Genomic DNA, 18,571 nt, shown 5'->3' on the forward strand with positions numbered 1-18,571 from the left:
AAACGGACCGCGATAGGGAACCTGACCGCGATAGGGAACCTGACGGGAGGGAACCTGACCGCGATAGGGAACCTGACGGGAGGGAAACGGACCGCGATAGGAAACCTGACGGGAGGGAAACGGACCGCGATAGGAAACCTGACGGGAGGGAAACGGACCGCGATAGGGAACCTGACCGCGATAGGGAACCTGACGGGAGGGAAACGGACCGCGATAGGAAACCTGACGGGAGGGAACCAGACCGCGATAGGGAACCTGACGGGAGGGAACCTGACCGCGATAGGAAACCTGACGGGAGGGAAACGGACCGCGATAGGAAACCTGACGGAGGGAAACGGACCGCGATAGGGAACCGGACCGCGATAGGGAACCTGACGGGAGGGAAACGGACCGCGATAGGGAACCTGACGGGAGGGAAACGGACCGCGATAGGAAACCTGACGGGAGGGAACCAGACCGCGATAGGGAACCTGACGGGAGGGAACCTGACCGCGATAGGGAACCTGACGGGAGGGAAACGGACCGCGATAGGGAACCTGACGGGAGGGAAACGGACCGCGATAGGGAACCTGACGGGAGGGAAACGGACCGCGATAGGAAACCTGACCGTGATAGGGAACCTGACGGGAGGGAAACGGACCGCGATAGGGAACCTGACCGCGATAGGGAACCTGACGGGAGGGAAACGGACCGCGATAGGGAACCTGACGGGAGGGAAACGGACCGCGATAGGAAACCTGACGGGAGGGAACCAGACCGCGATAGGGAACCTGACGGGAGGGAACCTGACCGCGATAGGGAACCTGACGGGAGGGAAACGGACCGCGATAGGGAACCTGACGGGAGGGAAACGGACCGCGATAGGGAACCTGACGGGAGGGAAACGGACCGCGATAGGAAACCTGACCGTGATAGGGAACCTGATGGAGGGAACCTGACCGCGATAGGAAACCTGACCGCGATAGGGAACCTGACGGGAGGGAAACGGACCGCGAATGGAAACCTGACGGGAGGGAACCAGACCGCGATAGGAAACCTGACGGGAGGGAAACGGACCGCGATAGGAAACCTGACGGGAGGGAAACGGACCGCGATAGGGAAACCTGACGGGAGGGAAACGGACCGCGATAGGGAACCTGACGGGAGGGAAACGGACCGCGGGAGGGAACCTGACGGGAGGGAACCTGACGGGAGGGAACCTGACGGGAGGGAACCTGACCGCGATAGGAAACCTGACGGGAGGGAAACAGACTGTGTAAACAACATTCAACAATTGACTAACAAAATATGAGCAGAAAGTTAGAGTACATGCATGTAATATGGAGAAAACTTAGGCTATATGGATAGAAGATAAACTGTGTTTAAAAAGACAGAGTCCAGGAAACTACAGAAGTGGAAATGTCCATATTGTGAAATCGTGTTTGCTTCCCTGATAATAAAATCAGCCAATCATGATCAACCCACCCCTTCTAAAAAGTACACAAAAGGATGGATAAGAGTCACAATCACATTATTTTCTTTGTCGGGCTGAAAACCAACTGGAAAAAGACAGATAACCGTCCCAACAATGCATGTAAGTTGAAGCCTACATTTTACAACTGAAACATTTTACCACTACAGACTGTTTATATGTAAACAGACATGCATTTCCATATATTGAGCAGAAAATGATTATGTGTCAAAACATAGAATTACATAAAATAAATCCCCATTTAATAGGCTCTCTGTGTTCCAGGCCCTGAGGATTCTCTATGTGTTGCTGCTGTCAGTAGCAGTTAATTCTAAGGGGCTGATGTTCCAGCCTCTGGACTGTGCTGATATCTACAACGACGGCTCTAAGACCAGTGGTGTCTACAGGATGTACCCTGCTGGACCCAACTCTCCTCGATACGTCTACTGTGATATGGACACCGACGGAGGGAAATGGACTGTGAGTAGGTCACCTAGTAGGAAACTATTTAACAGAGTACATAACCAGTGTTCAGACCAGACCGGAGTCGGCCTCAACCCCTCCAGACCAGACTGGAGTCGGCCTCAACCCCTCCAGACCAGACTGGAGTCGGCCTCAACCCCTCCAGACCAGACTGGAGTCGGCCTCAACCCCTCCAGACCAGACTGGAGTCGGCCTCAACCCCTCCAGACCAGACTGGAGTCGGCCTCAACCCCTCCAGACCAGACTGGAGTCGGCCTCAACCCCTCCAGACCAGACTGGAGTCGGCCTCAACCCCTCCAGACCAGACTGGAGTCGGCCTCAACCCCTCCAGACCAGACTGGAGTCGGCCTCAACCCCTCCAGACCAGACTGGAGTCGGCCTCAACCCCTCCAGACCAGACTGGAGTCGGCCTCAACCCCTCCAGACCAGACTGGAGTCGGCCTCAACCCTCCAGACCAGACTGGAGTCGGCCTCAACCCCTCCAGACCAGACTGGAGTCGGCCTCAACCCCTCCAGACCAGACTGGAGTCGGCCTCAACCCCTCCAGATCAGACTGGAGTCGGCCTCAACCCCTCCAGACCATACTAGAGTCGGCCTCAACACCTTACAAACCATACTAGTCAGCATCAACAAAAACATGCTACATCGACAGACTGATCTTGTTGAAGTATTTTAAGACAACAGTATTCTGCCAGATAAGAGATCTGATCAACCGTTGGAACTGAATTCTCCTGAGTCAGTACTTGACGACATGGCCTAGATGCTTATAATTTCTCCTCTCTCCCCCCCCCCACCTCCCTCTACCTTCCCCTCCTTCCAGGTGTTTCAGAGGAGGATGGATGGGACAGTGAACTTCTACAGAGGATGGGACCAGTACAAGAACGGCTTTGGACACGCAGCAGGAGAGTACTGGCTGGGTAAAGAACTTCTTTCAAAGAGCCTTTTCAAGGACAGATCATCCATGAAAACACCCTGGATAATTTAAATTCATCATTGGTTTGTTAAATTGACTTCTCTATTTGTGAGGTTGTTGTGACGGTCAGTAGTCAGGCAGGGCCAAATCCCAACAGGGCCAAATCCCAACAGGGCCAAATCCCAACAGGGCCAAATCCCAACAGGGCCATATCCCAACAGGGCCATATCCCAACAGGACCAAATCACAAATCCCAAAAGGGCCAAATCCCAACAGGGCCAAATCCCAACAGGACCAAATCCCAAATCACAACAGGGCCAAATCCCAAATCACAACAGGGCCAAATCCCAACAGGACCAAATCCCAAATCACAACAGGGCCAAATCCCAACAGGGCCAAATCCCAACAGGGCCAAATCCCAACAGGGCCAAATCCCAACAGGACCAAATCCCAACAGGACCAAATCCCAACAGGACCAAATCCCAACAGGGCCAAATCCCAACAGGACCAAATCCCAACAGGACCAAATCCCAACAGGACCAAATCCCAACAGGACCAAATCCCAACAGGACCAAATCCCCTTTAGTCGGTGTGTAAAACCAGTGCGTCCAGAAAAGCAACCTCCCACACTACTCCAAAGCAGTTCAAAAATAACATGTACAAAAATATATTCACTTCCAGTCCAGAGTTTGGACACACCTACTCATTCAAAGGTTTTTCTTCATTTTTTACTATTTTCTACATTGTAGAATAATAGTGAAGACATCAAAAGTATGAAATAACACATATGGAAACATGTAGAAACCAAAAAAAAGTGTTAAAATCAAAATATATTTTATATTTGAGATTCTTCAAAGTAGCCATCCTTTTGCCTTGATGACAGCTTTGTTCACTCTAGGCATTCTCTCAACCAGCTTCAACTGGAATTTATTTTCCAACAGTACCAAACTTTTGACTGGTACAGAATATACAAAAAAAATGAAGTAAGCTTTCCGTGCTGACCGAAGACATGACTCTCCTTGCTGACCAAAGACATGACTCTCCTTGCTGACCGAAGACATGACTCTCCTGTGCTGACCAAAGACATGACTCTCCTGTGCTGACCGAAGACATGACTCTCCTTGCTGACCAAAGACATGACTCTCCTTGCTGACCAAAGACATGACTCTCCTTGCTGACCAAAGACATGACTCTCCTTGCTGACCAAAGACATGACTCTCCTTGCTGACCAAAGACATGACTCTCCTTGCTGACCAAAGACATGACTCTCCTTGCTGACCAAAGACATGACTCTCCTTGCTGACCAAAGACATGACTCTCCTTGCTGACCAAAGACATGACTCTCCTTGCTGACCAAAGACATGACTCTCCTTGCTGACCAAAGACATGACTCTCCTTGCTGACCAAAGACATGACTCTCCTTGCTGACCAAAGACATGACTCTCCTTGCTGACCAAAGACATGACTCTCCTTGCTGACCAAAGACATGACTCTCCTTGCTGACCAAAGACATGACTCTCCTTGCTGACCAAAGACATGACTCTCCTTGCTGACCAAAGACATCTGCATGATAGAAATAAAGATCATTTTAAAAACTCAACTCTTGACCTCGACGCCAGCGCCCACTACATTTTCTCACATTGTTCCTCTTCATCAGGGACTGGTTTAGACCTGGGACACCAGGTGGGTGATATTAATTACCAGGTAGAAGAGAAAACCAGCAGCCTGTGAACCAATGTAACAGTTGAATATCTCTGTTCTAAAAAAGGTTCACCTCTGGTCTGTTCGCTGCAGGTCTGGACACCATCTACCTCCTGACCCTGAAAAAGAATTACGAGTTGAGGGTGGACATGGAGGACTTCGACGGACAGAAAGCCTACGCTTTCTACTCCTCCTTCGCCATCTCTCCCAAAGTCACAGATCCTGAACTGGATGGCTACAAACTCCAGGTTACTGGCTTTAAAGATGGAGGAGCAGGTGAGAACAGTTTAAACTTCCTTAGAGAAACATCTGAGCTGTATTCATTAGTCCAGAGTTCAGCTAAGTTCCCTCATTCGGTTCTGTTTGATTCCTAGTGAATACAACCCCCCTGAGGGGGACCCGCACAGATACACCATCTTAGAGCTGATCTGGGATCAGTTTATTAGAGATCATAATGAATAGTATTACATAGAAAGGACAGGGGGGGACCGTACAGATACACCATCTTAGAGCTGATCTGGGATCAGTTTATTAGAGAACATAATGAATAGTATTACATAGAAAGGACAGGGGGGGACCGTACAGATACACCATCTTAGAGCTGATCTGGGATCAGTTTATTAGAGATCATAATGAATAGTATTACATAGAAAGACAGGGGGGGACCGTACAGATACACCATCTTAGAGCTGATCTGGGATCAGTTTATTAGAGAACATAATGAATAGTATTACATAGAAAGGACAGGGGGGGACCGTACAGATACACCATCTTAGAGCTGATCTGGGATCAGTTTATTAGAGATCATAATGAATAGTATTACATAGAAAGGACAGGGGGGGGCGTACAGATACACCATCTTAGAGCTGATCTGGGATCAGTTTATTAGAGATCATAATGAATAGTATTACATAGAAAGGACAGGGGGGACCGTACAGATACACCATCTTAGAGCTGATCTGGGATCAGTTTATTAGAGATCATAATGAATAGTATTACATAGAAAGGACAGGGGGACCGTACAGATACACCATCTTAGAGCTGATCTGGGATCAGTTTATTAGAGATCATAATGAATAGTATTACATAGAAAGGACAGGGGGGGGCCGTACAGATACACCATCTTAGAGCTGATCTGGGATCAGTTTATTAGAGATCATAATGAATAGTATTACATAGACAGGACGGAGGGGGCTGGTCCTAGATCACACTGTGACATCGTAGACTGATTTTGACCAGGGCTCTGATAGGTTGCATAACATCTGACCCGTGTTTCCTGCCTGAACCAAGGGGACTCTCTCACCTATCACAGCGGTATGAAGTTCTCCACCTTCGACCGAGACCAGGACACCAACTGTGCAGTCGGCGCGGTCGGAGGTTATTGGTACAACGAGTGTTACTTCTCAAACCCAAACGGTCTTTACACGTGGGGATTGAACTCACAGATGGGAGTCAACTGGAGGGGATGGAAGACCTTCTACTCTGTGAAAGCCATATCCATGAAGATTAGGCCTGTGAACCTGTGAAGGTCCTTCACAAAGTCCTTTAGTTAAAACATAGTTATATGAACTGCAGATTGTCCCCTTAAATGCTAGATTTACAACATGCAAATGTCTTCCATTCTATGCACAGTGCAACATTGATCTCAGTCAGTTGTCCTATAAAACTAAAAACTGTTGCGTGAAAAATGCTCCTTTTCATAGCTCATATTCTGTTAAACCCAAATCATGTTGTCGACTCGTTCCTATATTGGTATTTGTGTCTGGGGCTGTTGTGGTGCCCATATTACCGCCACAGCGGCAGTCATGAGTCAAGACCACAGTCACATTCTGCTGAGTCAACTTCCATATCCTTTAATTAACTCTGGACATGGCGGTTACACCCAACTGACAACACACCAATCAGGGCCTAACGGCCTGGTCCTTGGTAGAACCCAACTGACTACACACCAATCAGGTCCTAACGGCCTGGTCCTTGGTAGAACCCAACTGACTACACACCAATCAGGTCCTAACGGCCTGGTCCTTGGTAGAACCCAACTGACTACACACCAATCAGGGCCTAACGGCTTGGTCCTTGGTAGAACCCAACTGACTACACACCAATCAGGTCCTAATGGCCTGGTCCTTGGTAGAACCCAACTGACGACACACCAATCAGGTTACTCACGGCCTGGTCCTTGGTAGAACCCAACTGACTACACACCAATCAGGTCCTAACGGCCTGGTCCTTGGTAGAACCCAACTAACTACACACCAATCAGGTCCTAACGGCCTGGTCCTTGGTAGAACCCAACTGACTACACACCAATCAGGTCCTAACGGCCTGGTCCTTGGTAGAACCCAACTGACTACACACCAATCAGGTCCTAACGGCCTGGTCCTTGGTAGAACCCAACTAACTACACACCAATCAGGTCCTAACGGCCTGGTCCTTGGTAGAACCCAACTGACTACACACCAATCAGGTCACTCACGGCCTGGTCCTTGGTAGAACCCAACTGACTACACACCAATCAGGGCCTAACGGCCTGGTCCTTGGTAGAACCCAACTGACTACACACCAATCAGGTCCTAACGGCCTGGTCCTTGGTAGAACCCAACTGACTACACACCTATCAGGTCACTCACGGCCTGGTCCTTGGTAGAACCCAACTGACTACACACCAATCAGGTCCTAACGGCCTGGTCCTTGGTAGAACCCAACTGACTACACACCAATCAGGTCCTCACGGCCTGGTCCTTGGTAGAACCCAACTGACTACACACCAATCAGGGCCTCACGGCCTGGTCCTTGGTAGAACCCAACTGACTACACACCAATCAGGGCCTAACGGCCTGGTCCTTGGTAGAACCCAACTGACTACACACCAATCAGGTCCTAACGGCCTGGTCCTTGGTAGAACCCAACTGACTACACAGCAATCAGGGCCTAACGGCCTGGTCCTTGGTAGAACCCAACTGACTACACAGCAATCAGGTCACTAACGGCCTGGTCCTTGGTAGAACCCAACTGACTACACACCAATCAGGTCACTCACGGCCTGGTCCTTGGTAGAACCCAACTGACTACACACCAATCAGGGCCTAACGGCCTGGTCCTTGGTAGAACCCAACTGACTACACACCAATCAGGTCACTAACGGCCTGGTCCTTGGTAGAACCCAACTGACTACACACCAATCAGGTCCTAACGGCCTGGTCCTTGGTAGAACCCAACTGACTACACACCTATCAGGTCACTCACGGCCTGGTCCTTGGTAGAACCCAACTGACTACACACCAATCAGGTCCTAACGGCCTGGTCCTTGGTAGAACCCAACTGACTACACACCAATCAGGGCCTCACGGCCTGGTCCTTGGTAGAACCCAACTGACTACACACCAATCAGGGCCTAACGGCCTGGTCCTTGGTAGAACCCAACTGACTACACACCAATCAGGTCCTAACGGCCTGGTCCTTGGTAGAACCCAACTCACTACACACCTATCAGGTCACTCACGGCCTGGTCCTTGGTAGAACCCAACTGACTACACACCAATCAGGTCCTAACGGCCTGGAACTTGGTAGAACCCAACTGACTACACACCAATCAGGTCCTCACGGCCTGGTCCTTGGTAGAACCCAACTGACTACACACCAATCAGGGCCTCACGGCCTGGTCCTTGGTAGAACCCAACTGACTACACACCAATCAGGTCCTAACGGCCTGGTCCTTGGTAGAACCCAACTGACTACACACCAATCAGGTCCTCACGGCCTGGTCCTTGGTAGAACCCAACTGACTACACACCAATCAGGGCCTAACGGCCTGGTCCTTGGTAGAACCCAACTGACTACACACCAATCAGGTCCTAACGGCCTGGTCCTTGGTAGAACCCAACTGACTACACACCAATCAGGGCCTAACGGCCTGGTCCTTGGTAGAACCCAACTGACTACACAGCAATCAGGTCACTAACGGCCTGGTCCTTGGTAGAACCCAACTGACTACACACCAATCAGGGCCTAACGGCCTGGTCCTTGGTAGAACCCAACTGACTACACACCAATCAGGGCCTAACGGCCTGGTCCTTGGTAGAACCCAACTAACTACACACCAATCAGGTCCTAACGGCCTGGTCCTTGGTAGAACCCAACTGACTACACACCAATCAGGGCCTAACGGCCTGGTCCTTGGTAGAACCCAACTGACTACACAGCAATCAGGTCACTAACGGTCTGTTCCTTGGTAGAACCCAACTGACTACACAGCAATCAGGTCACTAACGGCCTGGTCCTTGGTAGAACCCAACTGACTACACACCAATCAGGGCCTAACGGCCTGGTCCTTGGTAGAACCCAACTGACTACACACCAATAAGGTCCTAACGGCCTGGTCCTTGGTAGAACCCAACTGACTACACACCAATCAGGTCCTAACAGCCTGGTCCTTGGTAGAACCCAACTGACTACACACCAATCAGGTCCTCACGGCCTGGTCCTTGGTAGAACCCAACTGACTACACACCAATCAGGGCCTAACGGCCTGGTCCTTGGTAGAACCCAACTGACTACACACCAATCAGGTCCTAACGGCCTGGTCCTTGGTAGAACCCAACTGACTACACACCAATCAGCTCCTAATGGCCTGGTACTCAGGGCTCTATTGTCCCTCCATCAAGTCCTAATGGCCTGGTACTCAGGGCTCTATTGTCCCTCCATCAAGTCCTAATGGCCTGGTACTCAGGGCTCTATTGTCCCTCCATCAAGTCCTAATGGCCTGGTACTCAGGGCTCTATTGTCCCTCCATCAGGTCCTAATGGCCTGGTACTCAGGGCTCTATTGTCCCTCCATCAAGTCCTAATGGCCTGGTACTCAGGGCTCTATTGTCCCTCCATCAGGTCCTAATGTCCTGGTACTCAGGGCTCTATTGTCCCTCCATCAGGTCCTAATGGCCTGGTACTCAGGGCTCTATTGTCCCTCCATCAAGTCCTAATGGCCTGGTACTCAGGGCTCTATTGTCCCTCCATCAGGTCCTAATGGCCTGGTACTCAGGGCTCTATTGTCCCTCCATCAGGTCCTAATGGCCTGGTACTCAGGGCTCTATTGTCCCTCCATCAAGTCCTAATGGCCTGGTACTCAGGGCTCTATTGCAGGGAGAAGTTGACAAGACAAAGTTGACAAAACAAAAAAGGAGAACAGACGAGGTACTACACAATTAGAGCAAGCAGGGAGATTTTCTCTTTTGTTTTGCTCCCTGCCATGCTAACGGGTTCCCACAAGCTACAATGTATGCGAAGAGCATGCTGCATGCTCCATCTGCTTCTTGTTCACGTCAAACTTCGTCCCCCAACACTTGGTCTGGAATGTAATGACATGCTAGCATGGCTAGCGGCTAAGACAGCTTGAGCTAAAATACAAACTCAGTAGCAGAGTAGATCTTCCATATGAAGTCGAACATTGGTGCATTGTGGGTAGCGTATCCCGGAAATAAGTTAATAAATATGTAATAACCCAAAAACATAACTAGGTTTGTACTTACAGGTAACCAGATCATGACTACAACTAAGTTCCTTAAGTCTTTGACCATAATGTGTTACATTGGTGAGGAAAAACTCCTGCTTCCTACCTTTAATTGTATAAATGTCTATGGATATATGCTATCCTTATCTGTTACTTGGCAAAAACAAGGTCATCTAAGTATATACGGTTTTGTTCACATTATCACGACTTCTGCCGAAGTCGTTGCCTCTCCTTGTTCGGGCGGTGCTCGGTGTTCGACGTCACCAGTCTTCTAGCCATCATTGATCCTTTTTTCATTTTCCATTGGTTTTGTCTTGTCTTGTCTTCCCACACACCTGTTTTCAATCCCATTCATTACCTGTTGTGTGTTTAACCCTCTGTTTCCCCTCATGTCTTTGTCAGAGATTGTTTTATTGTCAGTGTAGTTTTATGTTGTATAGGTGCGCGTCGGGTCTTTGTACCCATGTTTGTTTGTTATGTACATTTAGTGCTATGGAGCATACTCCGTGGACTTTATTAAAAGACTCCATTTTACACTCCATTTGACTCTCCTGCGCCTGACTTCCCTGTCACCTATACACCTCTGTCTGACACACATTCTCATATCCATAATCAATATGAAAAAGGCCAGACAAGGAAGTGAAGAGTTTACACTGGAAATTGGTCACCACTAATACAGGTCTCAGAACAACCAGACTGGTTAGTAGAGGTGATGGGAGGAGGAGGGGCTATACCAACTACACCTCCTTCACTATCTCTCCCCAGGCTGTTAGAGGTGATGGGAGGAGGAGGGGCTATACCAACTACACCTCCTTCACTATCTCTCCCCAGGCTGTTAGAGGTGATGGGAGGAGGAGGGTCAATACCAACTACACCTCCTTCACTATCTCTCCCCAGCCTGTTAATACAGAGGTGATGGGAGGAGGAGGGGCTATACCAACTACACCTCCTTCACTATCTCTCCCCCGGCTGTTAATACAGATGTGATGGGAGGAGGAGGGTCAATACCAACTACACCTCCTTCACTATCTCTCCCCCGGCTGTTAATACAGAGGTGATGGGAGGAGGAGGGGCTATACCAACTACACCTCCTTCACTATCTCTCCCCCGGCTGTTAATACAGATGTGATGGAAGGAGGAGGGTCAATACCAACTACACCTCCTTCACCATCTCTCCCCAGGCTGTTAATAGAGGTGATGGGAGGAGGAGGGGCTATACCAACTACACCTCCTTCACTATCTCTCCCCAGGCTGTTAGAGGTGATGGGAGGAGGAGGAGCTATACCAACTACACCTCCTTCACTATCTCTCCCCAGGCTGTTAATACAGAGGTGATGGGAGGAGGAGGGTCAATACCAACTACACCTCCTTCACTATCTCTCCCCAGGCTGTTAGAGGTGATGGGAGGAGGAGGGGCTATACCAACTACACCTCCTTCACTCTCTCCCCCCAGGCTGTTAGAGGTGATGGGAGGAGGAGGGTCTATACCAACTACACCTCCTTCACTCTCTCCCCCCAGGCTGTTAGAGGTGATGAGAGGAGGAGGGTCTATACCAACTACACCTCCTTCACTCTCTCCCCCCAGGCTGTTAGAGGTGATGGGAGGAGGAGGGTCTATACCAACTACACCTCCTTCACTCTCTCTCCCCAGGCTGTTAGAGGTGATGGGAGGAGGAGGAGGGCTATACCAACTACACCTCCTTCACTATCTCTCCCAGGCTGTTAGAGGTGATGGGAGGAGGAGGGTCAATACCAACTACACCTCCTTCACTATCTCTCCCCAGGCTGTTAATAGAGGTGATGGGAGGAGGAGGGTCTATACCAACTACACCTCCTTCACTATCTCTCCCCAGGCTGCTAATACAGAGGTGATGGGAGGAGGAGGGGCTATACCAACTACACCTCCTTCACTATCTCTCCCCAGGCTGTTAATACAGAGGTGATGGGAGGAGGAGGGGCTATACCAACTACACCTCCTTCACTATCTCTCCCCAGGCTGTTAGAGGTGATGGGAGGAGGAGGGTCTATACCAACTACACCTCCTTCACTATCTCTCCCCAGCCTGTTAATACAGAGATGATGGGAGGAGGAGCTATACCAACTACACCTCCTTCACTATCTCTCCCCAGGCTGTTAGAGGTGATGGGAGGAGGAGGGGCTATACCAACTACACCTCCTTCACTATCTCTCCCCAGGCTGTTAATACAGAGGTGATGGGAGGAGGAGGGGCTATACCAACTACACCTCCTTCACTATCTCTCCCCAGGCTGTTAATACAGAGGTGATGGGAGGAGGAGGGGCTATACCAACTACACCTCCTTCACTATCTCTCCCCAGGCTGTTAATACAGAGGTGATGGGAGGAGGAGCTATACCAACTACACCTCCTTCACTATCTCTCCCCAGGCTGTTAGAGGTGGTGGGAGGAGGAGGGTCTATACCAACTACACCTCCTTCACTCTCTCTCCCCAGGCTGTTAGAGGTGATGGGAGGAGGAGGGTCTATACCAACTACACCTCCTTCACTATCTCTCCCCAGGCTGTTAGAGGTGATGGGAGGAGGAGGGTCTATACCAACTACACCTCCTTCACTATCTCTCCCCAGCCTGTTAATACAGAGATGATGGGAGGAGGAGGGGCTATACCAACTACACCTCCTTCACTATCTCTCCCCAGGCTGTTAGGGGTGATGGGAGGAGGACGGGCTATACCAACTACACCTCCTTCACTATCTCTCCCCAGGCTGTTAATAGAGGTGATGGGAGGAGGAGGAGGGGCTATACCAACTACACCTCCTTCACTATCTCTCCCCAGGCTGTTAATAGAGGTGATGGGAGGAGGAGGGGCTATACCAACTACACCTCCTTCACTATCTCTCCCCAGGCTGTTAATAGAGGTGATGGGAGGAGGAGGAGGGTCTATACCAACTACACCTCCTTCACTATCTCTCCCCAGGCTGTTAATAGAGGTGATGGGAGGAGGAGGGGCTATACCAACTACACCTCCTTCACTATCTCTCCCCAGGCTGTTAGAGGTGATGGGAGGAGGAGGGGCTATACCAACTACACCTCCTTCACTATCTCTCCCCAGGCTGTTAGAGGTGATGGGAGGAGGAGGGGCTATACCAACTACACCTCCTTCACTATCTCTCCCCAGGCTGTTAGAGGTGATGGGAGGAGGGTCTATACCAACTACACCTCCTTCACTATCTCTCCCCAGGCTGTTAGAGGTGATGGGAGGAGGGTCTATACCAACTACACCTCCTTCACTATCTCTCCCCAGGCTGTTAATACAGAGGTGATGGGAGGAGGAGGGGCTATACCAACTACACCTCCTTCACAATCTCTCCCCAGGCTGTTAATACAGAGGTGATGGGAGGAGGAGGGGCTATACCAACTACACCTCCTTCACTATCTCTCCCCAGGCTGTTAGAGGTGATGGGAGGAGGAGGGTCTATACCAACTACACCTCCTTCACTATCTCTCCCCAGGCTGTTAATACAGAGGTGATGGGAGGAGGAGGGGCTATACCAACTACACCTCCTTCACTATCTCTCCCCAGGCTGTTAGAGGTGATGGGAGGAGGAGGGTCTATACCAACTACACCTCCTTCACTCTCTCCCCCCAGGCTGTTAGAGGTGATGAGAGGAGGAGGGTCTATACCAACTACACCTCCTTCACTCTCTCCCCCCAGGCTGTTAGAGGTGATGGGAGGAGGAGGGTCTATACCAACTACACCTCCTTCACTCTCTCTCCCCAGGCTGTTAGAGGTGATGGGAGGAGGAGGAGGGGCTATACCAACTACACCTCCTTCACTATCTCTCCCCAGGCTGTTAGAGGTGATGGGAGGAGGAGGGTCAATACCAACTACACCTCCTTCACTATCTCTCCCCAGGCTGTTAATAGAGGTGATGGGAGGAGGAGGGTCTATACCAACTACACCTCCTTCACTATCTCTCCCCAGGCTGCTAATACAGAGGTGATGGGAGGAGGAGGGGCTATACCAACTACACCTCCTTCACTATCTCTCCCCAGGCTGTTAATACAGAGGTGATGGGAGGAGGAGGGGCTATACCAACTACACCTCCTTCACTATCTCTCCCCAGGCTGTTAGAGGTGATGGGAGGAGGAGGGTCTATACCAACTACACCTCCTTCACTATCTCTCCCCAGCCTGTTAATACAGAGATGATGGGAGGAGGAGCTATACCAACTACACCTCCTTCACTATCTCTCCCCAGGCTGTTAGAGGTGATGGGAGGAGGAGGGGCTATACCAACTACACCTCCTTCACTATCTCTCCCCAGGCTGTTAATACAGAGGTGATGGGAGGAGGAGGGGCTATACCAACTACACCTCCTTCACTCTCTCTCCCCAGGCTGTTAGAGGTGATGGGAGGAGGAGGGTCTATACCAACTACACCTCCTTCACTATCTCTCCCCAGGCTGTTAGAGGTGATGGGAGGAGGAGGGTCTATACCAACTACACCTCCTTCACTATCTCTCCCCAGCCTGTTAATACAGAGATGATGGGAGGAGGAGGGGCTATACCAACTACACCTCCTTCACTATCTCTCCCCAGGCTGTTAGGGGTGATGGGAGGAGGACGGGCTATACCAACTACACCTCCTTCACTATCTCTCCCCAGGCTGTTAATAGAGGTGATGGGAGGAGGAGGAGGGGCTATACCAACTACACCTCCTTCACTATCTCTCCCCAGGCTGTTAATAGAGGTGATGGGAGGAGGAGGGGCTATACCAACTACACCTCCTTCACTATCTCTCCCCAGGCTGTTAATAGAGGTGATGGGAGGAGGAGGAGGGTCTATACCAACTACACCTCCTTCACTATCTCTCCCCAGGCTGTTAATAGAGGTGATGGGAGGAGGAGGGGCTATACCAACTACACCTCCTTCACTATCTCTCCCCAGGCTGTTAGAGGTGATGGGAGGAGGAGGGGCTATACCAACTACACCTCCTTCACTATCTCTCCCCAGGCTGTTAGAGGTGATGGGAGGAGGAGGGGCTATACCAACTACACCTCCTTCACTATCTCTCCCCAGGCTGTTAGAGGTGATGGGAGGAGGGTCTATACCAACTACACCTCCTTCACTATCTCTCCCCAGGCTGTTAGAGGTGATGGGAGGAGGGTCTATACCAACTACACCTCCTTCACTATCTCTCCCCAGGCTGTTAATACAGAGGTGATGGGAGGAGGAGGGGCTATACCAACTACACCTCCTTCACCATCTCTCCCCAGGCTGTTAATACAGAGGTGATGGGAGGAGGAGGGGCTATACCAACTACACCTCCTTCACTATCTCTCCCCAGGCTGTTAGAGGTGATGGGAGGAGGAGGGTCTATACCAACTACACCTCCTTCACTATCTCTCCCCAGGCTGTTAATACAGAGGTGATGGGAGGAGGAGGGGCTATACCAACTACACCTCCTTCACTATCTCTCCCCAGGCTGTTAGGGGTGATGGGAGGAGGACGGGCTATACCAACTACACCTCCTTCACTCTCTCCCCCCAGGCTGTTAGAGGTGATGGGAGGAGGACGGGCTATACCAACTACACCTCCTTCACTATCTCTCCCCAGGCTGTTAGGGGTGATGGGAGGAGGACGGGCTATACCAACTACACCTCCTTCACTATCTCTCCCCAGGCTGTTAATACAGATGTGATGGGAGGAGGAGGGGCTATACCAACTACACCTCCTTCACTATCTCTCCCCAGGCTGTTAATACAGATGTGATGGGAGGAGGAGGGGCTATACCAACTACACCTCCTTCACTATCTCTCCCCAGGCTGTTAATACAGATGTGATGGGAGGAGGAGGGGCTATACCAACTACACCTCCTTCACTATCTCTCCCCAGGCTGTTAATAGAGGTGATGGGAGGAGGAGGGTCTATACCAACTACACCTCCTTCACTATCTCTCCCCAGGCTGTTAATACAGAGGTGATGGGAGGAGGAGGGGCTATACCAACTACACCTCCTTCACTATCTCTCCCCAGGCTGTTAGGGGTGATGGGAGGAGGACGGGCTATACCAACTACACCTCCTTCACTATCTCTCCCCAGGCTGTTAATACAGATGTGATGGGAGGAGGAGGGGCTATACCAACTACACCTCCTTCACTATCTCTCCCCAGGCTGTTAATACAGATGTGATGGGAGGAGGAGGAGCTATACCAACTACACCTCCTTCACTATCTCTCCCCAGGCTGTTAATACAGAGGTGATGGGAGGAGGAGGAGCTATACCAACTACACCTCCTTCACTATCTCTCCCCAGGCTGTTAATACAGATGTGATGGGAGGAGGAGGGGCTATACCAACTACACCTCCTTCACTATCTCTCCCAGGCTGTTAATACAGAGGTGATGGGAGGAGGAGGAGCTATACCAACTACACCTCCTTCACTATCTCTCCCCAGGCTGTTAATACAGAGGTGATGGGAGGAGGAGGGGCTATACCAACTACACCTCCTTCACTATCTCTCCCCAGGCTGTTAGAGGTGATGGGAGGAGGCGGGGCTATACCAACTACACCTCCTTCACTATCTCTCCCCAGGCTGTTAATACAGAGGTGATGGGAGGAGGAGGGGCTATACCAACTACACCTCCTTCACTATCTCTCCCCAGGCTGTTAATACAGAGGTGATGGGAGGAGGAGGGGCTATACCAACTACACCTCCTTCACTATCTCTCCCCAGGCTGTTAATACAGAGGTGATGGGAGGAGGAGGGGCTATACCAACTACACCTCCTTCACTATCTCTCCCCAGGCTGTTAATACAGAGGTGATGGGAGGAGGATAAAGACAAAAACATTAACAACTACACAGTTTAGAACACTATAACAATACAGAACTCTATAACAATATAGAACTCTATAGAACACTATAGAACAATATAGAACACTATAGAACACACTATAGAACACTATAGAACACTAGAACACTAGAACACTATAGAACACTATGGAACACTATGGAACACTATGGAACACTATGGAACACTATGGAACACTATAACACTATAGAACACTATAACACTATGGAACACTATAACACTATGGAACACTATAACACTATGGAACACTATAACACTATAACACTATAGAACACTATAGAACACTATAGAACACTATAGAACACTATAGAACACTATAACACACTATAACACACTATAACACACTATAACACACTATAACACACTATAACACACTATAGAACACTATAACACTATAGAACACTATAACACTATAGAACACTAGAACACTATAGAACACTAGAACACTAGAACACTATACCAGTATAGAAGAAAAGGAAACATAATCTACAAGAACCAATATCTCTCCCTAGAAACAACCCTGTGGAATAATCCTCGATAGCTTTTCAGAACTCACTGATAAATTGGTTCACATGGAAAACTAAAAAGGCATAGACACCGTAAATAACTTGGTAATCGGAAAGATATTTTAATTTTGGATTGACCAAGGTAGATATTTTCCAATGCACACAACTTAAACGTTTTATATACCAAAATGTAGATTTGAAAGTCTTTTTGACATAAGAGTAATCTTGATGGAATGCTATTTGAGTCAGAAAAGGATGTTCATGTGATCGGTAACATGTGGTCAACATGTGGTCAACATGTGGGTAACTTGATACTTCACTCCTCAATCTTAAAAAAAAAAAATTAAACTTAAAAACTGGAAATCAACCAATAAAAACAACACACTGTACTAGACTGTGTCCCAGAGCAACAGTAACAAACCACACACACTGTAATATACTGTGTCCCAGAGCAACAGTAACAAACCACACACACTGTATTAGACTGTGTCCCAGAGCAACAGTAACAAACCACACACACTGTACTATACTGTGTCCCAGAGCAACAGTAACAAACCACACACACTGTAATATACTGTGTCCCAGAGCAACAGTAACAAACCACACACACTGAGGTGGAGGGAAAACAACTTCTGCCAGAGACCGGTTCACTCTCTTTCACTCACTCACCTTCTTGCCCTCTGATTGGTCGGGGCTGACGTATGACAGCTTCCTGCGGACGTAAAACAACATGTCGTCCTGTTCCCGCGGCGACAGCTTCTCCATGAAGTACGTGGAGAACATCCATGTCCAGAACACGATGCGGTCGTCCTTAAAACACCCTGGATCAAAAAACACAGAGAGAGGTCAGAGGTCAGGCCTTAAAACACCCTGGATCAAAAACACAGAGGGGTCAGATGTCAGGCCTTAAAACACCCTGGATCAAAAACACAGAGAGGTCAGGCCTTAAAACACCCTGGATCAAAAACACAGAGAGGTCAGAGGTCAGGCCTTAAAACACCCTGGATCAAAAACACAGAGAGGTCAGGCCTTAAAACACCCTGGATCAAAAAACACAAAGAGAGGTCAGAGGTCAGACCTTAAAAACACCCTGGAACGGTCCTGACACAGTTATCAGAGAAAGAGGAGGACGGGACCCGGACCACTCCTGATTTACAGTAAACT

General features: G+C 49.6%; 2 protein-coding genes across 3 annotated transcripts in view; one reads left to right on the forward strand and one right to left on the reverse strand.

The window, feature by feature from the left end:
• Positions 1–18,571, reverse strand: part of LOC135530787 (uncharacterized protein KIAA0930 homolog) — a 69,082-nt gene that overhangs the window by 30,861 nt on the left and 19,650 nt on the right. Inside the window, exon 2 of the mRNA XM_064958970.1 lies at positions 18,077–18,228. Coding sequence (XP_064815042.1) covers positions 18,077–18,228 — 152 coding nt within the window. The remainder of the gene's footprint in view (positions 1–18,076; positions 18,229–18,571) is intronic.
• LOC135530788 (microfibril-associated glycoprotein 4-like) lies at positions 1,512–6,092 on the forward strand. Of its 2 annotated transcripts, none has more exons than XM_064958972.1 (5): positions 1,512–1,573; positions 1,736–1,930; positions 2,754–2,850; positions 4,641–4,823; positions 5,838–6,092. In XM_064958972.1, the coding sequence occupies exons 1-5, from the start codon at positions 1,568–1,570 to the stop codon at positions 6,071–6,073; spliced, it is 717 nt and encodes a 238-aa protein (XP_064815044.1). In that variant the 5' UTR covers positions 1,512–1,567; the 3' UTR covers positions 6,074–6,092. The 2 variants fall into 2 exon arrangements, with proteins under 2 accessions (XP_064815044.1, XP_064815043.1); XM_064958971.1 differs by having other exon boundaries at positions 1,528–1,573; positions 1,720–1,930.

This window comes from Oncorhynchus masou, unplaced genomic scaffold (assembly GCF_036934945.1).
Source record: "Oncorhynchus masou masou isolate Uvic2021 unplaced genomic scaffold, UVic_Omas_1.1 unplaced_scaffold_1418, whole genome shotgun sequence".
NCBI lineage: Eukaryota > Metazoa > Chordata > Actinopteri > Salmoniformes > Salmonidae > Oncorhynchus > Oncorhynchus masou.

Coding starts and splice junctions, on each gene's coding strand:
- LOC135530788 (XM_064958971.1), top strand. Junction 1,931..2,753: donor CCGACGGAGGGAAATGGACT/GTGAGTAGGTCA, acceptor CCCTCCTTCCAG/GTGTTTCAGAGGAGGATGGA. Junction 4,824..5,837: donor CTTTAAAGATGGAGGAGCAG/GTGAGAACAGTT, acceptor GCCTGAACCAAG/GGGACTCTCTCACCTATCAC.